This window comes from Caretta caretta, chromosome 24 (assembly GCF_965140235.1).
Source record: "Caretta caretta isolate rCarCar2 chromosome 24, rCarCar1.hap1, whole genome shotgun sequence".
Taxonomy (NCBI): Eukaryota; Metazoa; Chordata; order Testudines; family Cheloniidae; genus Caretta; species Caretta caretta.
The window spans coordinates 3,705,240-3,727,479 of record NC_134229.1 but is presented as its reverse complement, the minus strand read 5'-3'; the positions used below and the strand labels follow the sequence as shown (position 1 = coordinate 3,727,479).

The following is a 22,240-nucleotide window of genomic DNA, read 5'->3' as shown; positions in this document are numbered from 1 at the left end:
CAAGGTGGTTGGTTTTCTTGTAGGTTCAAGAAGCCCCTTCCAGACCCAGGCGTCCTCAAATGGTGCGCTCATCTTCACCTAATCCTGGGCATCTGTATTCCTAGCTTCCGCAGCCCCTCGCGGCAGGACACCATCTTCCTTTCCTTAAAGACCTTTTCCTCTTGGAGCGAGCTCCTTGCTGATGGACAGACCTCCACCTGTGCAGATAAGCACAGCTTTGATCCGAGCTGCTTGGATGCACAAGACTTGGGGGGGTTTCCTCCTTGCGCTCAGAGCGGAAATATCACAATAAGAGTGTCTTAGAATCATAGAATAACAGAGTTGGAAGGGACCTCTGGAGGCCATCTAGTCCAACCCCCTGCCCAGAGCAGGACCAATCCCAACTAAATCATCCCAGCCAGGGCTTTGTCAAGCCTGACCTTAAAAACTTCTAAGGAAGGGGATTGCACCACCTCCCTAGGTAACGCATTCCAGTGTTTCACCACCCTCCTTCATTCGTATCATGCAGTCCCAGGCCAAACCGTGAAGGCTCACTGAAAACAAATACACAGAGGGAGCAGAGAACAGATACCGGAACTTTTCTTTCATTGGGAAAGGTTGTTTGAGAAGGTTTGATGTGGAAAGATGGTTGGTTTGGGGGTATTTTATTTTGTTAATTTCAATGGGTTCAACACTCCTGTGGAGTTTGCACGCAGAGATGTGCAGAGATTTAACTGTATAAGCAACAGGTATTGTGGGTTAATTTGCTTAATAGCTTATTTATAGCTTTAAAATATAGCTAAGCAGGACAGATGTAGGATGTAACTCACCCTAATGCTAATGTAAATCAGGAGTAACTCCACTGAAGTCAACTGGACCAAATACTCTGTTGGTGTAAATCAACTGAGCTCCAAGTTACTTATCCTGGTTTTACACAGCTGTGAGAGGAGATTCAGCCCCTACTCTTCGGGGAGGTATCTAAGGGGCAGGGAATGGCACTGGAATTTGATGTTCTAAGTTTTGGTGACTGAGTTGTATAAGAGCCCAGACCCAGGTCTCGCGTCATCCTGAGGAAGATGACTATTACCAATTGTTTTATTTTATACCAGGGGTGCCCAGTGTCTTGTTAGAGTGAGCAAGAGTCAAAGTGACTAGAAACAAAAGTGAAACTGACCAGCCAAAGTTTGTCCTGGCTGAGGGAAATGCAAACCGGCAGAATAGAGAGAATCAAGAAGAAGTTTTGAACCTTCCAGTGACTTCCCACACTTGCGGGGGTAGTGGCTTTGGTGGGCTGCTCTTAATGATCTGAATCCTGGGTCAGTATATTCCCCTCCAGTTGCACCCTGTGAAGCATGAATTGGAATCACTAACGCGAAGCTGTATTGAGAGCCCTTGCCATGCCTGCTACAAGAAATAAGTTCAGCGAGGCTGGGGAAATTGTAATGTCCCGGTGCTCTGCAGAATTTGTGTGTGTATGTGTATGTATAGAAGTTCCAGCCCAGATCCTCAACCGGTATCACCTGGCACAGCTCTATTGAAGTTAATGGAGTTATGCCGATTTAGGCCAGATCTTTAGCTTGTATAATGTATTTAAAGAGATGTAGCTGTGGGAAGAATACCTTTTGTATTATATTGTAGGTGAGGCCAAATGCTCAGGAAAAATAAATACTACTGTCTGACAAGTAGATGTGAGTACGAATATCTATTGTGAGTATAAATACTTAGCTTTTGTGCAGCATTTTTCATCGGGTCTCAAAGCACCTGACAAATATACCCTTTTTTCTGACTGCAAATGGTTCATGAGGTTTAAGTGGAATGTAAGTATTAGACAGACTTTGTCCTGGCCCTTGGCATGAGGGTGAATTTCAATCTCTAGACACATCTGCCATTGACATCACCAGAAATTCTGCACAGAGGGCTTGATTTTATACCCATTGGAATTAATGAGAAAGTTCCTGTTAATTTCAGGGTGGGAGAGAGGAAGATGACCCTTTGTATATAAGCAGAGGTGTCACACTGATCGCTCACCCAACCGAGCTAAACAGTAAAGCTGGTTGGGAAGTGTTTTGGATGGAAAATGCTGATTCGTTGACAACAAAACCTTTTGTGGAAACATCTTGGTTTTCATCAGAAGACTTCGCAGGTGCAGGGTGGGATTTCTAGTCAAAAGGAGAGACAGCAAGGCCCCAGGTCAGTCGATAGTCTGGGGGCGGGGGAGGGCACTCACCTGGATGTGGAAAACCCAGGTTGAAGTCCCCACTCCAAATCAAACCACAGCAGGGCCTTGATCTTTCATCTTCCACCGAGCAGGTCAGAGCCTTCATCACTGGTCTATGCTGTAGCTAACTTTTTGCAAAGCAGAATTCTCGTTTTCCGGCCAGCCCTATTAAGTGGACCGATTCCCTAGAGCAGTGGTTCTCAACCCGTGACCCAGGGCTGCTTGCAGCCCAATCAGCACCCAGCTGCAGCCCATCTGACATCCTCAGGGTCATACAGGGTAGTATATATATGGTGTGGATGCGGCCCACATAACACATAGAGAGCTGCCTTTGTGGCCCATAATGGCAAATAGGTTGAGAACCACTGCACTAGGGCAATCCTGCTGGGTCCTCCTTTTACTGCCTATAAATAGAAGCAGACAATACGTAGCCTGATCTATGGATTGTGTACTAATTATATCGATAACAGCGAATTCTTAAGTAATCGCTCTGAGGGTTTTATTTTATTAAATCAGGCCCAGTTTTATTAAAATTACTGTTCCCTTGGGAACCCTGCTGTGCACAATTGTGACACTCACGCTTTAGGAACCCTTCAGTGTTTGTGATAACTCACTGATACATTTAGCAAAGTCACAAACACTCAAATCCTGCAAGGTAGGTAGAGACAAAACCGAATGTCCATCAGAACATCCATAAACTTGCACCATCCCTTGCAGATCAACCTGAAATGTTAGCCATTGTCTTCCTCCTCACCTTCCCCCTCATCACCAGTGGCCAGCATCCGGGTACCTCCCCAGGGCTACATCTCTGTCCTCCTGCCCACAGGCTGGGATACAACTTTTATTATACGTTATGCTGATGCCACTCAGTCTAATGCCCATTCAGTAGGGGTTTCTCCCCTCTTCCTTCCTTCCTCTCCCCTCCCCTACTAATGTTGGGGTGTCCTTCTCCTACAGGTTTCAGAGTAACAGCCGTGTTAGTCTGTATTCGCAAAAAGAAAAGGAGTACTTGTGGCACCTTAGAGACTAACCAATTTATTTGAGCATGAGCTTTCATGAGCTACAGCTCACTTCATCAGATGCATACCGTGGAAACTGTAGCAGACTTTATATATACACAGAGAATATGAAACAATACCTCCTCCCACCCCACTGTCCTGCTGGTAATAGCTTATCTAAAGTGATCATCAGGTGGGCCATTTCTAGCACAAATCCAGGTTTTCTCACCCTCCGCCCCCCCACACAAATTCACTCTCCTGCTGGTGCTAGCCCATCCAAAGTGACAACTCTTTACATAATCAAGTCGGGCTATTTCCTGCACAAATCCAGGTTTTCTCACATACCCCCCCACCCCCATACACACACAAACTCACTCTCCTGCTGGTAATAGCTCATCTAAACTGACCACTCTCCAAGTTTAAATCCAAGTTAAACCAGAACATCTGGGGGGGGGGGTAGAAAAAAACAAGAGGAAACAGGCTACCTTGCATAATGACTTAGCCACTCCCAGTCTCTATTTAAGCCTAAATTAATAGTATCCAATTTGCAAATGAATTCCAATTCAGCAGTTTCTCGCTGGAGTCTGGATTTGAAGTTTTTTTGTTTTAAGATAGCGACCTTCATGTCTGTGATTGCGTGACCAGAGAGATTGAAGTGTTCTCCGACTGGTTTATGAATGTGATAATTCTTGACATCTGATTTGTGTCCATTTATTCTTTTACATAGAGACTGTCCAGTTTGACCAATGTACATGGCAGAGGGGCATTGCTGGCACATGATGGCATATATCACATTGGTGGATGTGCAGGTGAACGAGCCTCTGATAGTGTGGCTGATGTTATTAGGCCCTGTGATGGTGTCCCCTGAATAGATATGTGGGCACAATTGGCAACGGGCTTTGTTGCAAGGATAAGTTCCTGGGTTAGTGGTTCTGTTGTGTGGTATGTGGTTGTTGGTGAGTATTTGCTTCAGGTTGCGGGGCTGTCTGTAGGCAAGGACTGGCCTGTCTCCCAAGACTTGTGAGAGTGTTGGGTCATCCTTTAGGATAGGTTGTAGATCCTTAATAATGCGTTGGAGGGGTTTTAGTTGGGGGCTGAAGGTGACCGCTAGTGGCGTTCTGTTATTTTCTTTGTTAGGCCTGTCCTGTAGTAGGTAACTTCTGGGAACTCTTCTGGCTCTATCAATCTGTTTCTTTACTTCTGCAGGTGGGTATTGTAGTTGTAAGAAAGCTTGACAGAGATCTTGTAGGTGTTTGTCTCTGTCTGAGGGGTTGGAGCAAATGCGGTTGTATCGCAGAGCTTGGCTGTAGACGATGGATCGTGTGGTATGGTCAGGGTGAAAGCTGGAGGCATGCAGGTAGGAATAGCGGTCAGTAGGTTTCCGGTATAGGGTGGTGTTTATGTGGCCATTGTTTATTAGCACTGTAGTGTCCAGGAAGTGGATCTCTTGTGTGGACTGGACCAGGCTGAGGTTGGTGGTGGGATGGAAATTGTTGAAATCATGGTGGAATTCCTCAAGGGCTTCTTTTCCATGGGTCCAGATGATGAAGATGTCATCAATATAGCGCAAGTAGAGTAGGGGCTTTAGGGGACGAGAGCTGAGGAAGCGTTGTTCTAAATCAGCCATAAAAATGTTGGCATACTGTGGGGCCATGCGGGTACCCATAGCAGTGCCGCTGATCTGAAGGTATACATTGTCCCCAAATGTGAAATAGTTATGGGTAAGGACAAAGTCACAAAGTTCAGCCACCAGGTTAGCCGTGACATTAACGGGGATAGTGTTCTTGACGGCTTGTAGTCCATCTTTGTGTGGAATGTTGGTGTAGAGGGCTTCTACATCCATAGTAGCCAGGATGGTGTTATCAGGAAGATCACCGATGGATTGAAGTTTCCTCAGGAAGTCAGTGGTGTCTCGAAGGTAGCTGGGAGTGCTGGTAGCGTAGGGCCTGAGGAGGGAGTCTACATAGCCAGACAATCCTGCTGTCAGGGTGCCAATGCCTGAGATGATGGGGCGCCCAGGATTTCCAGGTTTATGGATCTTGGGTAGTAGATAGAATATCCCAGGTCGGGATTCCAGGGGTGTGTCTGTGCGGATTCATAATGAATAGGTCGGAATATGAACAAGAGGCTGCTCGGCAGCTCTCCAACACGAGTTTCTACAAGCCATTACCCTATGATCCCACTGAGAGTTACCAAAAGCAACTACAGCATTTGCTCAAGAAACTTCCTGAAAAAGCACAAGATCAAATCCGCACAGACACACCCCTGGAACCCCGACCTGGGATATTCTATCTACTACCCAAGATCCATAAACCTGGAAATCCTGGGCGCCCCATCATCTCAGGCATTGGCACCCTGACAGCAGGATTGTCTGGCTATGTAGACTCCCTCTTAGTTACTAAAGTGACAGGTTTCAGAGGAACAGCCATGTTAGTCTGTATTCACAAAAAGAAAAGGAGTACTTGTGGCACCTTAGAGACTAACCAATTTATTTGAGCATGAGCTTTCGTGAGCTACAGCTCACTTCATCGGATGCATACTGTGGAAAATACAGAAGATGTTTTTATACACACAGACCATGAAAAAATGGGTGTTTATCACTACAAAAGGTTTTCTCTCCCCCCACCCCACTCTCCTGCTGGTAATAGCTTATCTAAAGTGATCACTCTCCTTACAATGTGTATGATAATCAAGGTGGGCCATTTCCAGTATGATTATCATACACCTTGATTATCATACACATTGTAAGGAGAGTGATCACTTTAGATAAGCTATTACCAGCAGGAGAGTGGGGTGGGGGGAGAGAAAACCTTTTGTAGTGATAAACACCCATTTTTGCATGGTCTGTGTGTATATGAATCTCCTCACTGTATTTTCCACTTTATGCATCTGATGAAGTGAGCTGTTGCTCAAGAAAGCTTATGCTCAAATAAATTGGTTAGTCTCTAAGGTGCCACAAGTCCTCCTTTTCTTTATTCTGTTCCCAGTTCTCCAAAACTTAGGGGTGACTGTTGGGCCATTTATCTGTGCCAAAGTTCATAGGCTGCAAGCCTTGGGCTGACTGCTGAAGCCAGTGTCTGACAGGGGACAGGCCTGTAGGGTCGTTGCATTACTGCTGAATAAAATAAATGCTAAAGCTAGCTCTAGGGGCTACAGACAGAAGTTGAAGTCCTATTGCAATCTGGCCTTGAGGCTGATTCTTGTCTTGCTGTGAGGGTTTCAGCTTGAAATTTCAGCCCTTTGTGTTTCTAACAAGCGGAAATAGTCTGAAGGCAACTGCTCAAATTCCACAGACTTGGGCATCCGTCAGCACTTCCGGCTCCAGCCGAAGCTGTCATGTTACCGTAACGTACGTTAATAGGCTGGTTTGCATGTGGAGACAATCTGCAGTGCGTTCCATTAAGGCTGATGCACTGGTTTGCTACACAGCAGTAAAGTTGCTCTCATGTCTTTGCGCATTTCCATCATCAAAATATAATAAGGCACGTGGTAGGTGTTCGCTCTCCAGTCAGTTTCACAAGCTGGGGCTCTCTCTCTCAGCTTGTGGATTTCTGACTGCGGGTATCGATCTGACTGCGTGTGCAATGTGAAGATAACAATGTCGCCTGGGTAATGGTTAGTTCATAATAGCGTCTCTTCAGTGTTAACACCAGATCTTCCCAGTAACGGATGTGAACCACTCGGGGCTGAAAGTGGGTCAGTTCTCAGCAGGCATTGCAGATTCCCCGTCGTTTAATTCGCTGCCAGTTCGCCGCTCCAGCCAGGTTCTAACTCTTGGAGACCGCTGGCTTCCAGCTACCGCGTGTGGGAGCATCTTAGCATTTCCTTGTCACTGGCTCCCCTTGAACTCAGCAGCTTAAAAGCACTGGTGCGTCTTACCCGGCACATTAGCTCACTGCGTGAATTTCACTGCCATTGCTGCTGACATCAGTGATTACAAATAAGTGTTTACTACTTTGTGCAGTGTTGTTGTAGGCATGCGGGGCACAGGATAGTAGACTGACAAGGTGAGGGCGGTAATATCTTGGACCAAGTTCTGCTGGAGAGTCAAGCTTCCAAGCTAAACAGAGCTCCTCTTCGGGTAATAAACGATATTAGCTCCCCTTGTCGCTCTGTTTACTACTTCGACACTTCTGAGCCGTGCTGCTGAGAGCAAGGAGCTGGATATTACTGGACTTGTGGACTGCTCTGTGGGTGATGCACAAAGTCCCAGAGTTCAGGCAAGCGTCCCTGTTCAGGAAAGAGAGCAAGCCTGGGCTTAATTTTAGGCATATGCTTTCAAATTGTGGATGGAGCTTAATCACATGCTTAGAGTTAAGCGTATGCATAAGTGCTTTCCTGAATCGGGGTCTACGTTGCAATTACTGAGCCAATCAGCTACTGCCCTGTGCTACCACTGAGGGCATGATCATCTACAAGAGCAGATGGTGGGTAAAACCTTATGGCTGCTGATGCTGTGAAAGAGGGCAGGCTGAGGTTATCAGCCCGGCATTTCCTAAACTGCCTCTCCCATCTCACTTGTGAGCTGATCGCATCCGAAGCAGAGCGGCTGAGTCACAAGCACGCAGGCCCTGTGATGCCATTCGTAGGGTCACTTGAGCAGAGCCGTGCTGCAACTGGTCGGTCGGCCCACTCAGCTGGATAGCCAAGGCGCTGCTAACGGGGCAGATCTCAGCCGATGTGAATCAGCGTATCTGCACTGATTCCAACACAGTGCTGTTGGTTCACCCACGAAAGATGTGGCCTGTTTGTGCAATGGAGAAATGTCCCCAGATTGGTTATTTGTAGCCAGAGCTTAATTTGTAATGGAAGAGGTGCCGGGGCTCAAGCAATTTCATAACTGATGTGGCAAGCCCCCAGGTGCCGGGGCTATGACCTGCCCAGCCCTGGCACTAATTAAGCACTGTTTAAAGCAGCTATACAGGATAAAAGTTTGACCCTGGGGCCTGAAGTTTGACCCTGGGGTCTCATTTTCACCAAGGCCCCTTTATACCACTGGTGTAAATGGTGGATTCTATGTAACCTGAAGTCTTTAAACTATGATTTGAGGAGTTCAGTGGTTCAGCCAGAGGTGATGGGAGTGGGTGGGTGAGCCTCTGTGGCCTGCGATGTGCAGGTCAAACTAGAATCATGATGGATTCTTCTGACTTTAAAGTCTATGACTCAGCCCGGCTGGGGAGGGCCGCGTTACAAGAGATGTGACTCCGAACAATGGCAGGCTGCGAGGCATTGTCTTGCAAGGACCAAATATTTTGGGGTTCCTCTGCACAGCTCAATGCCTCCAGCCCAGCACAGTCTCTACGGAGAGTGACACCGCCCCTGGGATTCTGCCCAATGAAGGGGCAGGTTAGCCGCGCTCCTTTGCAAGGGGCTGCAGCCATTCCCGGCACAAAGGCAGCCAGCGTGCTACAGTATCCTGGCTGCAGGGGTGAAAGTAGGCTAGTACAGGCCAGTACCGTGTACCGCTAAGAAGCTGGTACCGGGCCCTTATGCAGCCGAGGTGAAAGAGCTGCCACGGTAGAACTTTAAACATCGCTGCCCCTTTTGCCCCCCCCATTGGTGACCCTACCGGCAGGGCTGCAGATGGGGGGGAGGGGCAAAAGGGGCAGCTGTCCCGGGGCCGGTGATTTGAAAAGGCCCAGGGCTCCCGGCTGCTGCTAACTGCGGCAGCGGCCAGAGCCCCGGGGAGCGCAGGCCAGGCAGCATGTGCCCCCGGACCAGTCAGTGTTTAATATCACTTTCATCCCTGCCCAGCTGAAGGAGATTCTGACTTGCAGCTGCCTGGACTCCGAGCCTTTCATTGGCCTCACTGGCTTGCTAGCCTGTGGAGGGAGAGAAATTTGCTGCATGAGAGTCTACGCCTAAAATGCTGTATTCATACACTGAAACTTGCTCAAGGAAGTGGTTTTCTTTGACAAATTGTCACATGCTGCAAAAAGGGAATTTCAACTGCTCTTTAGATTAGTTGAAAAGATGCACTGCACTCCTCGTTAAAGTAACTGTTTTAAAATCGGTTTGGCCTGTCTCTCATTTACACCAAGCCCTTTTTATCCCAGTGTAAAGGGGCCTTAATGCAGGTGTACCTGTAATTTAGTCCCGTATTAAGACCCTTTTACACGGGTGGTGTAAGTGAGAATCAGGTCCTTTGACAACGTCACTTGATTAGAGGACATCCTGGTTTTAGATTGCCGCGAGGCTGGGGAAGATGGCGGCAGCCGGTCAAACCTTTGCATACCTGGTGGTGCTCAGCAGCTTACAAGGTACGCTTTTTGGATCTGGGTTGCAGATTTGGGCTGTGTGTCTGCTCGCGCGTGCTAGTGATTTGATTCTTTCTCAAACTCCCCTGCCTTGTGGTAGATAAGTTTTATCTTGGAGGGCTGGAGCGGGGGGAAAGGATATAAATTCTGATCCAGTGTTTTGCCGACATTTCTTTACTAAGTGGAGCACGGCTGCCTTGTTCCTTTCAAGTTACAGTTTTCAGGCTCATCACAAGAACAGGCTTAGAAACTTATTTTTTGTGTTTGTTTTTTAAATGAAAGCCCGTTTTTTCCATCGCAGAGACCAAAGCCGAGGGGCTCGCACAAGTCGCTGCATCAAAGCTCCAGAGAGATTGTTAGAGCTCATTAATTGTATTTAGCTGGGTTGCTGGAACAGACATTTCCTTACCCTGCCTAGTTTTTCTTCTCTGAAGTCAGTTAGAACTGTGCCCATGGGCTAAACCCAGGCCACAGACTGGAAAGCTCCAGAGAAAACTTCTAGAGTATTTCAGTCTCCAAGGATCTAGAAGCTCGTCATTTTTTATCATTGACAACATTTGTTCCTGCACGCACTGAAATTAGGGCCATCAAAATCCACACTTCTGGTCAGAAGGGGTTGTTTTTTTCCTCCTGCGTATAGCATTATAGTGATCAGGGGAATCAGACAGGGGTTTGGCTCTACTTACTCCGAAATAGGGATTCCATTGTTGTCAACTCTTGTGAATTTGTTGCGAGTCTTGGTATTTTCTAAAAATCCCCAGCTGCTGGAGCCCTGTGATTATGTAAGAATCTCACTTTTTTTTAAAAAAAAAAGAATGCTAAATTTCTAGCCCTTGTGGTTGTGGAGAAAAGCTTGAAAACATGATCCATAAACATTCAAAACCCAGCAGGCACATAAAAAAGAACCCAAAACTAATATTTTAAAAAAGACAATCTCATGCGTGAGGGACCTCATTCGTGATTTTGGGAGGCACAGGGTTGGTAATATGATGGCGGCGGTGTGGGGGAGGGAAGTTGAAAGGCCCAACTTTTTAGAGGCGTTTCAGTGCCTTCAATGCTGGTGTAAAGGGTGGTGTATTTGTTAATCCTTATGTCATCCATTACGTGTCTAGGGCAGGTCACGTGGTGTTTGTGATTTCCCCCTCCCCCTTAGTAATGGCTTTTTATGGTAGTTCTTGCGTACGGGAGAAGATGGTCCAGCTTCGTAGGCGGAGTTGAAACAGCAAAATCCACTCTGTCACCATCACACAGCAGCAACGGTGAAGCACACACAGCGAATCAAGAGACCATAAAGTGGTAAAAGGAGCTGAACTTACCCCAGAGTCAGCAGTGGTCACGTGTAGGGCGTTTTGCTTGATCCAAACAAGAAACAATCACCCCTAGCTCTTCTCACCCATGGATCTCAATGGGCTTTTTAAATGGGTACCGTTGTCCCAATTTCAGAGTGGGAGAAACTGAGGCACAGAAAAGGAAAGTGACTTCACCTAGCAGGACAGCCAACTATAGAAGCCAGGTCTCCTGAATCCCAGTCCAGTACTCTAGTCACTAGGCAATACTGCCTCCAGTGAATAGCGCACACTCTGTTTGCTAGATTACCAATTCAAAAGGTCCAGCTTATAAATATGAATGTGTTTAACACACCTGGTGTGTGTATATGTCTGTCCCCTCCCACTCTGGTGATGGTGGGGTAACAATCTACTATCGCTACCAGCTAATGGAGTTAGTTACTCCTTTAGCTCAAGTGTGAGACTTTAGCTCTGACTGCTGATAATCGCTGACCCTAAAGATGACCCCTGCTGGATTTGCTACTTGTGTCACTCATGAAAATGCTCTTTCCATGATTTAAAACAAAAAACTCCCTCAAAAGATGAAATGGCCTCTGAAACAGGAAATGATGGGGACAGGAAGTGGCTCAGCATAAAGCAGCCTCTCCTGCTAATTCCAGGCAATTTGTAGATGGGGAGGGTGGGCGAAACAGGAAATGTAAAGGACGAGGCCATTGGTATGTTGGTTATTGATTAGGACCCCAGAGAACAAATTAGGGGCAGGAGAGAAAATAAAAAAGGGTGCAATCTAAGTCCAAACTGGAAGTAAAAACAACACTTTGCACTCCTGTAGCAACTTTACTTACCAAGGAGCAAAGGATGCAGACCTTAGCTGAGCCTTACCACAGCGATCTCTGGGAATCGTTATACAGAGGGGGAAACTGAGGCACAGAGTGAGGCAGTGACTTGCCCAAAGTCAGTGAGTTGGTGATAGTGCTGTCAGGGTGTAGCCAAACTTGGCAGGATCCACCTGTTAGAGCAAATAAGGGAAATATTGGTGCATGAATTAAATCTGCCGAGGCAGGAAGAATATTCTGTCCCACCCTTCCTGCTTCATGGCCGCAGTGACACTTCGTGGGGACTCCCCTCTGCACGAACGGCTGCTGTGCATCGTGGGAGATGTAGGCTGGAGGAGAACGGGCGGGAGGTTCTGCACTAGCCCAGCTGGGCACAGATGAAGGGCGAAACATTCCGTTTGGATTTTCCTGACAAGCCAAAGAAGAAGTTCATTTCCCACGGAAACTGTCATTTTTTGCGGAAACCACATTTGCTGTTTAAACACCCAACACCGCCCCCTCCCCCGCAGATATTTCTAGGACCTCACTGCCGAAGTAATCCCAATAATTTCAACATAAGAAAGCAGCATGGCAGAATCCTGCCCCCGGCAATAAACAGCCCACGCCTGCTCCCGAATGCCGGTTGGGGGCACCAACCCCAAGACATGGGCGTCCCCCTCTTGCCAGTCTCCCTGATCTCTGCGCTTTGAGGGACAGGCAGTCAGTGTCCTTTCATCCCGCTGGGCAGACCTCATTTGGCCTGTGTCTCCCCCGCGACACCGGCCACCATTCTGCCCCGGGATCTCCATTTCCGTTAGTGGTCTGTCCTCTAAACGGCGTTTCTTCCCCTCCTCTCCAGCATTTTCTTTGCTTCTTCTTGCTCTTCATTTCACTTCTCCCTTTGTGGGTCACTTGCATTTGTGCTAACTCACCCCTCTGTCCAGGTTGTACCCCCAGGCCCCAGTTAGCTCAGGCATCAACTCTAATTTCCCCCAATGTTCTAGACAATCTCTTATACGTTCATCCTCGCTGATACCAAAGTCACAATGCTCTGCTTGCTCCAGGCCCCCTTGGACACCGGCAGGCCCTTGTGCGTATTATATTGTTGTTGGGAAATAAATGGTTCGACAAGCCTTTTCAGTACAAATATCAGAGTGGTTCAAGACCTAGTGGCCCGCGATCAAGGCTCCGTTTTGCTAGGGACTTACAACATAACAATACCTAGAGCGAGGGCTCTTTGCGGCTGTAGATCTGTGATACTGGGTCCGGACACCATAAGGAGAAGAACAGAAAGTTAGGCCCAAAAAGGAGCCGCTGAGCCCACTGATTGCATGGTGTATTGTTGTACTCTGGGAGTATATTGAGTAAGGGCTTTTGTGAAAGCTTGGAATAGTCTGAACGTGATGGTCATTATGCGACATCGATACAGACTGGGGTTAAACCGGCCTCAGGGAACGCTCCATTGCTCATTTTGGGGGGGCCTAAATCTTCTGTTCTCCACTGGGGAGGGCAGTCTGGAACCTGATTGTCACAAGAACTCAAAGTCCTTCACAAAAGAGCCAGTAGCATTATCCCCATTTTACAGGGGGAAACTGAGGCACAGCAAGAGGCATTCGCGCTAGCTTGTCCCAGTTCATCCAACAACTAACTAAGAGTAACGCTTGTTCCTTTGCTTCCCATTGCAACCCTGATTTTTGTCTGTTGACAGCTTTCGAGGCCACAGAGATGCCGCACAATCAGGTGAATGGGATTGTCCGTGGCACGGTGTATCTAAACCCCAAACTGCCAGTCCCAGAGGAATACAAGCAGATCATCTGGTGGTTCGATGTGTCCCTAAAGATCCTGACTAAAAAACGGGATCAGCCAGTGTCTTACCTCAGTGGCTTTTTTCATAATAAACTGTGTTACCACGAGAATCACACCCTGGAAATTGTCCAGCTGCAGAAGCAAGACAGTGGCATCTTCCGGATAGAAGTGGAGAACAACCAGAGCAAGACGAAAAGTGAACTTATCCAACTGAAAGTGTACGGTGAGTCGGGAGCGGCTTCTTCACACAAGGGTCAGGGATGGTGAGGTAGAAGGGCCCCGATAATGCACCCTCCTCTCTCCCCGGCCCGAAATGCCCACAAGGCAGGGGAAGGAGCAGGTAACAGCCTGGATGGGACAAAGAGGCTCCTAGAAATGGGCCAGATCCTCAGCTCAGGTTCTGGGTCCAATGTTCCATCGCCAGAGCTGTTCTTTCTGGAATCTTTGTGGCTGGGGCTTTAAGGAGAGGGGTCAGGTACTGACCTTAATGACATTCCTGTTTTGGGATCTCCCACAACGGACCAAATGGGAACAGAGGCAAAAGCAGATTGCTGCCCTGCTGGCAGAAGGTGGGGTAATGGAGCCACCCAGACGTCTTCAAGGAACAGCTACACACACGTCAGAAAGCAGGGGAGACCAGCTAGTGAGAGCCAGGAAGGCCACCGGGGAAGAGGGCTCCATAAAAGAAATGAGTTGATAACCCATGACAGATGACAGAACGAGGAGTAATGGTCTCAAGTTGCAGTGGGGGAGGTTTAGATTGGATATTAGGAAAAACTTTTTCACTATGAGGGTGGTGAAACACTGGAATGCGTTACCTAGGAAAGTGGTAGAATCTCCTTCCTTAGAGGTTTTTAAGGTCAGGCTTGACAAAGCCCTGGCTGGGATGATTTAACTGGGAATTGGTCCTGCTTTGAGCAGGGGGTTGGACTAGATGACCTTCTGGGGTCCCTTCCAACCCTGATATTCTATGATTCTATGATTCTATGATTCTAACCCCCCCAGGCTAAGCTGGTAAGGGCCAGGAAGGATGGTCTTGTAGCCAAGGTACTGGACTGGCATCCAGGAGATTTGGTTTAGTCACTTAGGCCAGTGTCTCCAAAAAATGACTAAGGATTTGGGATGCCCCATTTTCTGGGCACACTTTAAAGGGACCTGATTTTCAGAAAGTGCTGAGCATCTGGGCTCTGAAAATTGGGATCTTACAGGGGATCCAGAATTGAGGGACACACAGTCACTAGTCACGTTTAAATATCTTGGCTTAAGGCCTTTGCCAGGGGTCTCTCTGTGCTTCAGGGTGTGAGGATATGGCCATGGAGTCCTGAGAGATGCTGGGGTGAGGGAGGTTATCTAAGCAACCAGACATACCCTAGGGTCACATGCACTCTGCTAGGTGAGATGGTGGGTAGACAGGATTGGCGGGGGGGGAATACACAGGGAATTTGGTACTGTTGATCTAATGTATCTGGTCCAAATGGGGTGTATTTCATCACCCCCAAAATGCTGAAGGAAAACGATGAGATCTGGAAAACATGCTCTCCAGTGGGAAACTTTTTAATGAGCTTATTCTAGTTAGCTTATCAAAGGAAAGGTAAATTGGTGACTCGCTCTCAAAGCAGTTCTAACACACGGGGAAGGTCTCTGAAGAGCCCTCTCTTATCAATCTAGCAGATAAAGGTAGAACAAGATCCACTGGCTGAAAGTTGAAGCTAGAAGAAAGTTTTGTCTCATTTTGTGTTTGCATTTAACGGGGATGGAAATGAACCATTCACACAGCTCACCCAGGCATATGGTGGATTCTCCATCACTTGAGGTCTCCACATCATGGTTGGACCCTCTTTCTAAATGATATGCTCTCATCCAGCCACAAGTCAATGGGTTGGAAGCAGAAGCCATTGTGTGAAATTGTCTGATCTGCATTACACAGGCAGTCAGACTAGATGAGCATCATTCAAAGATTCCAAGGCGTGAAGGAACCATTGTGATCATCTTGCCTATCCTCCTGGATACCACAGGCCAGAGACCTGCCCCAAAACAATTCCTAGAGTAGATCTTCTAGAACAATGTCCAATCTTGATTTAAAAATTGTCAGTGATGGAGAACACATCACACTCCTTGGTAAATTGTTCCAATGGTCAATTACTCTCACCGTTAAAATTTTATGCCTTATTTGCAGTCTGAATTTGTCTCGCTAATAGACCCTTCTGTATAAAATCTATACAAGCAACGTCCCCAGCTGGTATAAATCAGTTTCATTGGAGCACCACCAGTTTACATCATCTGAGGATCTGGCCCATGGTTAGATCTCTGTCATGGTTTGGCCTGTTGTTGAATTTCTCTTTTCTCTATTTCCAGAGCCCGTCCCTAAGCCCAGTGTGAAAGTCACTATCAGGGCCAACGAAGATGGATGGTGCAATGTCACCCTGGAGTGCACTGTGAACGCCACCCAAGTGGCCTACCACTGGTACAAGAATGAAAAGGATTTTGTGGGCAAAAATAGCAGCACACTGGACGATCAGTTAAAGTCAGAAAGTCACGCATCTTACAAATGCGTCGTCAGCAACCCCATCAGCGAAGAGGCGGGCTTGGTCTATTACAGAAGCCCTTGCACATGGGATGGTAACATTCACTTTGCATTCATTTATCTTGCTGCGTCTATCTGGCTGTGCAGGTTAGCTATGCAGCCACTCTGGTTCGGTCTCAATTGAAGCAGGGCAGCCGTGGTTTTGGTGACTCTTGAGTGAGAGTCTCGTTCGCTGCTCCCCAGTGTGTATTTCCCCCCCCCCCCCCGGGGGACCCCAGAGCAGTCTTCTGCTGACCTGCCCTGGGCTGTGAGTTGCTGTGAAGCTGCAGTCACCGTGGTGCCAGACTGGGGATGCCAGGCTGCTGGGGGTGCCGCGGGTGGGATGAGGGATCCTGGCCACGCGGCGTGACGCTGCCCAGGGTTGGAGGGGCTGTGGGTGCCTGTGACACAGGAGAGCCGCCTGCTGATGGGCTGCCGTTCGGGCGAGGGGCTGAGTCCTCAGGGGGTCGAGGCCAGTGGTTTGGAGCTCGAGGTCACAGGGACAGTCCCTGGCAAGGGCCCGACCAAGGGGGTCCATTAGAGGCACCAGTGCAGGGCATGCTGTCTGCGTTAGCACAAGGCACAAAGTGATGCAGCGGCTGGGGGGGCTGGGGGGGAAGGCACAGTGCAGACAGTGTGTTCTAGGGGGATCCCAGACGATTAGCCACAGGGACGGTGCCGTTGCAGCCGGGCACTGGGTTCCGGAGCCAGCTGTGAGGTTCTGGGAGCCTATGTCGATAACTGGGGGGATCCTCTGGGGTTTGGGGGTGTCTCCTTGGCTCATTCTGCACAGGGAGGAGAGAAGAGTCATCCTGGGTGATTGAAGCAGCGGGGGGAGCTCTCTCTGCACCCTCTGGGGGATATGGGGGGGCAGAGTGCTCAGGCCAGGGACAGGGCTGCTTTCCCTGTGTTTTGCTGTGCATCCTCTCTTTGCTCCCCTCTCCTTCGACCCCTGCCCATCCTTGCTCCTAAAGTCTACCCCCTCCTGTGGGTTTTCCATGGCAGGGGCGAGGCAGCCCATTTGTATTATTGTTAATAAATAGCCGGCAGGTGCTATAAATAACAGGTTCTTGTCTTGTTTCAGAGAAGAACTCAGCCGTGCCCTTGTCCCTGGCTCGGAAGACCGCCGATTCCATCCTGGCGTTTGGATTTCTCCTCCTCGTTCATAACTGGGTCTAAGGCTGCCATTCCGGTGAAAGCCAAGGGAACGCAACGATCTCCTCGATTGCCTGCGCTGGTCCGTTCCCGGGCAGACCTGGTGAAACGCACAAGACCAAAACGAACTCCTGAAATAACGGTGTTAGACAGATATCCACCATCTTGGCCAGCACACTGGGGATTGAACCAGGGACTTAGAGAACTAAGGAGAAGATGATGTTGCGGAGACAAGGCCCACTACTTGGGTGCTATAATAGCCTCACTTTCTCTGCAGATGGAGATGGGGGTGCGGGGAGGGATCCTGGCTGTTTGCTGGATAAGAACAAAGGTCCTAAGTCAGTTTAAATTCAGGCTATTTATCCAAAAGTCCTTCCTTTGTTTGTTGGGATCTGGAGAATCAGTTTAAAAGTGCAGCCGCTCCAGGTTGTGGGCATAGTTGCCAACTTTCACGCCATAAATAAGCACCCTGACTTTTTTGATTTATTGTGAATCAAGCTAATCCCACTTCAAAACAAGGCCAAAACAAGCCAATCCCTAAGTACCTCAACACTCTGTGTGACTAGGTCCCCCCGGCATGCAGTCTGGGACTGTGGTGGGCCCACTGTGCACCCCTGACTCTCTCCCCACCTTGCCCCTGTTTGCCCCTTGCCCCCCTTTATTCCCCTTTGCCCCTGCTTGCTGGGAGCAGATTAAAAAAAAAAAAAAAGAAGCAACAAGCTACAAGCCAAAAACTAGCCAACAAGCAACTCGCAAGCCACTTAAGCCAAAGACAAGCCCAATTTCTGTGGTTTTTTTTTCACGGGTTGGGCATGTCTGGTTGTGGGACCTCTTTGGAGGTGTTACAACCTGAGGGATTTTGCATAACAACCCCCCACTGTTCTGAGTACCTGGAGAAGCTGTGGCCTCCCTTCCCGGAGGGAATTGACATACAAGCCAGAGCTGCAGAAGAGCTGGTCTCTCTCACCAACAGAAATGGGTCCAATAAAAGAGAGAACCTCCCTCACCTTGTCTCTCACACCAACTTGTCCCTGGCACACAGCGATACATAAACTTAATTCAAGAAGGTTAACCTGTATTCAGTAGGGTTTGTCCAGGAAATTGCCACACCTGTGACAAATTATGAGGGACCTGGGAGAAAGGAAACAGACCAGGGAGAAAGAAATATCTGGGAAGCCTGCAGAGAGATGAGGGCAAGGAGGGCTCTCTTCCCAACTGGGGACGAGCTGGGAGAAGGGGACCAACGTACAGAGGAGAGCTGCAGACTCCTGTTTTAAGGAGAGAGGTAACAACTGCCTGAATTAACCTGCTCCAGGAGGAGGGTGGGGGTTTCTGCCGCAAGGAGAGACTGGGGGGTAGCCCAGGCTGGGAACAGGGCTCATGGGGTGGGCTTCAGAACAACTCCAAAAGCCAGGAGAGCCTCTGCTTTATTAAAGATGTTTGTTCTGGATTATTTGGCACCAGCTTTTATTAGGAATCTCGCCCCCTGGGGAGTATTATTGAGTCAAGAGGCCTGAAGTGGAGTTACTGGGTTCCTGAGAAGGGAAAGTGAGGCAGGGAATGCCACACTTAGCCAGAAGTGGGTGATGCTGCAGGGCAGTCACACCCCAGGACAGTAACAAAAGGGGCAGAAGCATGAAAGAAAGAGTGAGCAGGAAACAAACAAATACTCATGGCTAAGCTGCCAGTGTAATGGTGGTGCCCACAACTCACGCTGCTTGCTTGTGGCTGTGATACTTCGGGGAAATCTCTCTGTCTAATTTCTGACTTTGGTGTGAAGTTATGAACTTGCTGTATGTACCTTTACCAATATGGAGCAGCCTCTTGGCCTCTCTGTTGTCCTTTCAACTCCATGTCGGAGCATTAGGGGGTAGGGGCAGCGGCCTAACAGTAGGGGTCATTTAACTTAAGTGCTCAGCCATTGAAATGTGATCACTCTAGACAACGGACTGGCTCCAAACTAGGCTAGCTGGGTGAGGTTGCCTGGCAGTGAAGACACCTATTGAGGGTGACAGGGGAGTCACCTGACAGAGGAGACTGGAAGGTTACAAAAAGGGAGGCAGTGATCTAGTTGGGGATCTTCTTCCTTAGCTCAAGAAAGATGGGAGAGAAGCAATGCAACATGTAGGTGCCTAAGGTGTGAGCCCTGCCTACCTACCTGCACATAGATGGACCAGGCACTGAATTAGAGACCAGGGCTCTAGTCTCAGCTCTGCCACTGACCTACCATGGGCAAGTCACTGTGCCTCTCTGTGTCTCGGTTTCCCCTCCTAACTTTGTCTGTCTGGTTTCTTTATACTCTGCAGATCGGGGACAGACTGCTTATAGCACCTAGCACAACAGGGCCCTGAGCGTTCTTGTGGCCTCTCACACTACTATAATACTAACAATAAAATTGATTGTGAATCGAGACCCTTTTTATTGGTTAGCAGAGCGTTACCTATTGCCCTCAGCATGTGAGTCTGTTTGTTGGATGCAAATAGCTGGTTTTGATGAGCAATTTTCAGGAACTGTTCAGTTCCAGCTCTTTCTAATTGATGGTTAGTGACTGGTTGCGAGGTCCCATGGTATCATTTTTGCCCTCTGGTTAGGTACCTGAAACTGTCTTAGAGAAATATCTGGGATAACATTTTAGGTGACTAACTATTTACAGTAAAAGTCTAAGAATCTTCCAGTATTTGCAAACATTTTCATAATGACCTGGTAGTTCTCCAAATAATCATGACTAAGATAACAGTAAGTCCTACTGAATGGCAGACAATGCTGCAGAAATAATAGCATGCAATCATCTAATTAATTAAACTAAAGCAGACTCACTAGGGGCAAAGTTAAGGTTGCATGGACATCACCAGTTAGAACATTTGCAGGCTTTCGAGTGCAGAGATGCATGAAATATTTCAGGCAAAAAACTTTTATTTGACAAAAATGCAGATTTGGGCAGACCAAAATTCTGAATTCTGGTTGATTTTGGTGAATTCTTGCTCAAGAATAAAGAAACTCGGAAAAGTCAGAACAAGCTGTTTCCGAAAGATGTTGTGGAATTTCCCTCAGTTTTATTTTAAAAATTCTTTAAAATGTTTTTTAAAAACTCCAAATGAAACAAAACAGTTCAGGTCATGTGATAAGTTTCATTTGATTCAAAATGATTTTTTTTTTTTGATTTGCTGAAAATTTTTTTGGGAGTCATCAAGTCCAGGTCCCTGCACTGAGGCAGGACCTAATAAACCTAGACCAGCCCTAACATAACCAACCTGTTATGTATTTTCCCCCACTATGGAATGCACGCATGGATGCTACACATACACACTCCTGTCTTTTGTGTGGTTCTGAATGTTCTCAATCAGTTACGCTCCAAACATCTTTGTCCTGCTCCTTCCCTATGTGTTTACATATTTAATGCCAGTGGCCCTCCATTTCTGGTCCTTCCTGTATGCAAACTGGTGCTTAGACTAAATAAATACCTACAAGGTCATGTTTTTTCTCTCTCCTTCTTTTCCTCTGGCAGGGAAGGGGTTAAATCGGGGGACTCTTTGAAGTTGGTGGGGAGGAAGGAAGCTGTTGGAATGTTCCATTCGCCCTGCAAGGGCGTGGGGCGTGGGGGAGAGCTGCTCTATAAAACGGTTGTACAAATGAGCCATAAAAATAATCACCAGACTCACAAGGATAAATCACTAGACATGAGTGTACACAAATGTGAACTGAAATTGTGTGTGTGTTGGGGGGAGGGGTTAATAGATTCCTCTCCTCTTCATCCCCGTCCCCCCAGTAGAGATGGTTCAGTCGCCTGTTACAGGTGAGACATACCTGGATAGTGACTGCCATGGTAACTGCTCATCATGGGGAGAGGTTTGGCCCTATTAACCCTTAGAATGCTGGTTTGCCCCCGGGCAATTTCACACCTTGGGGACCAGCCAGTTCCTGAGGGTTTGGGAACAGGCCACAAGAGGGCGCTGTGCTGGGGTGCTGGCTTCTGGCCACTGGGAGCACCCGGTCCCTACCTATCTTCCCCCCTCCCGCTCCATCCATCGCTCTCCTGCACCCCCATCCTCCAGGCTGTCCCCCTCCCATTGCAGAGGAGAGACGGGAGGAAAAGGAAACCGGCCAATGCCACATTGCTCCCCTCCTGCCCTGAGCGTGGCTGGCAGCAGCTCATCCCTGCCCCCTATAGGGGAGGTACGGGGGCAGTTTGCCTGTGTAGGCAGGACAGACAGGGCTTGGGATGCTGGGACTGTACAGGGGAGACAGCTGGTGGGGGGAACAGAGCTGGGGTTGGGGGCTGGGGATGGAGCTGCTATGGGGCTATATAAGGATGAAGGGGGGAGGAGTATTGAGTGGGGGAAGGAGGGGTCAGAAGAGGAGGGAAAAGAGACCAGTGTGTTCTGGTAGGGACCAGTGTGTTCTGGTAGGGTGGTAACGGAGGATATTGGTGATAGCACAAGGATATTACTCAATGGCTAATGCAAAGCATGGCCCAGTGACTAGGACACTAGCCAGCGACTCTGGGTCCAGTGCCCAGCTCTACCAGATGCTCCCTGTGTGACCCTGGGCAACCCACTGAGTTGATTGATGCCTCAGTTTCCCCACCTGTGGTACCAAGGAGATATCAGCACTGCCCTGCCTCACGGGGAGCGGGGTGGTTAGGGTAACTATTAGAGACTGGGAAGAGCTCTGGTCCTAGGGTGATGGGCGGCCAGGTAAGTAGCTGAGCCAGAATGTGAAGGTGGGTGTTTAGGAGCTAGCTCCCCCCTCCCCCAAAGTGATCTACAAGATGGCAACATCTGCAAGAGGCAGGTCTGTTGGGAGAGATTTGGGGCCCTGGTACAGGCCCCACCCCCTCTCATTTAACCATATTTACACAGACATAAGAGAAGTTTGCGGTGGGGGGGCTGAGCTTGGGTCCCCCCTTTTCCTCCTGTCTCATCTGCCCTGGAGAGAGACTGCTCTGGGGTTGGCCACGGTCCTAGCCTAAGGCAAAGTGGTGCACTGGTCTAGGCTGTCCTGATGACTTGCCGTGTGGACAAGGTGCTTCCTCTCTCAGGCATAATGACAAGCAGCTTGTGTTAGAGAACCTGGAGCATTAAGTAGTGGTCATGCAGCACTTTGAAAACCACAACACTAGAGATGGGCCGGGCCTAATCCAAACTCAGGAGCTTCTAGAGCCAA

At 48.5% G+C, this 22,240-nt stretch overlaps 2 protein-coding genes and 1 long non-coding RNA gene across 4 annotated transcripts in view; 2 read left to right on the top strand and 1 right to left on the bottom strand.

Moving 5' to 3' along the window:
• The window catches only part of LOC125625638 (natural killer cell receptor 2B4), a 36,154-nt gene extending 34,490 nt beyond the window's left edge, over positions 1-1,664 (top strand). For both annotated transcript variants that reach the window (XM_048827969.2, XM_048827966.2), the window contains one exon: positions 24-1,664. In XM_048827969.2, the coding sequence (XP_048683926.2) occupies positions 24-104 (81 nt within the window). In that variant the 3' untranslated portion in view covers positions 105-1,664. The remainder of the gene's footprint in view (positions 1-23) is intronic.
• Positions 1,665-6,183: 4,519 nt separating this feature from the next.
• Positions 6,184-11,783, bottom strand: LOC142069971 (uncharacterized). The gene is made up of 3 exons (XR_012665924.1): positions 11,584-11,783; positions 10,769-10,906; positions 6,184-7,425 (listed from the first exon to the last, which is right to left on the bottom strand). It is a non-coding gene; the product is annotated as an uncharacterized LOC142069971 (long non-coding RNA).
• Positions 9,149-20,549, top strand: LOC125626016 (CD48 antigen). The gene is made up of 4 exons (XM_048828680.2): positions 9,149-9,455; positions 13,262-13,582; positions 15,715-15,978; positions 17,007-20,549. The coding sequence occupies exons 1-4, from the start codon at positions 9,401-9,403 to the stop codon at positions 17,099-17,101; spliced, it is 735 nt and encodes a 244-aa protein (XP_048684637.1). The 5' UTR covers positions 9,149-9,400; the 3' UTR covers positions 17,102-20,549.
• The last annotated feature ends 1,691 nt before the right edge of the window (positions 20,550-22,240 follow it).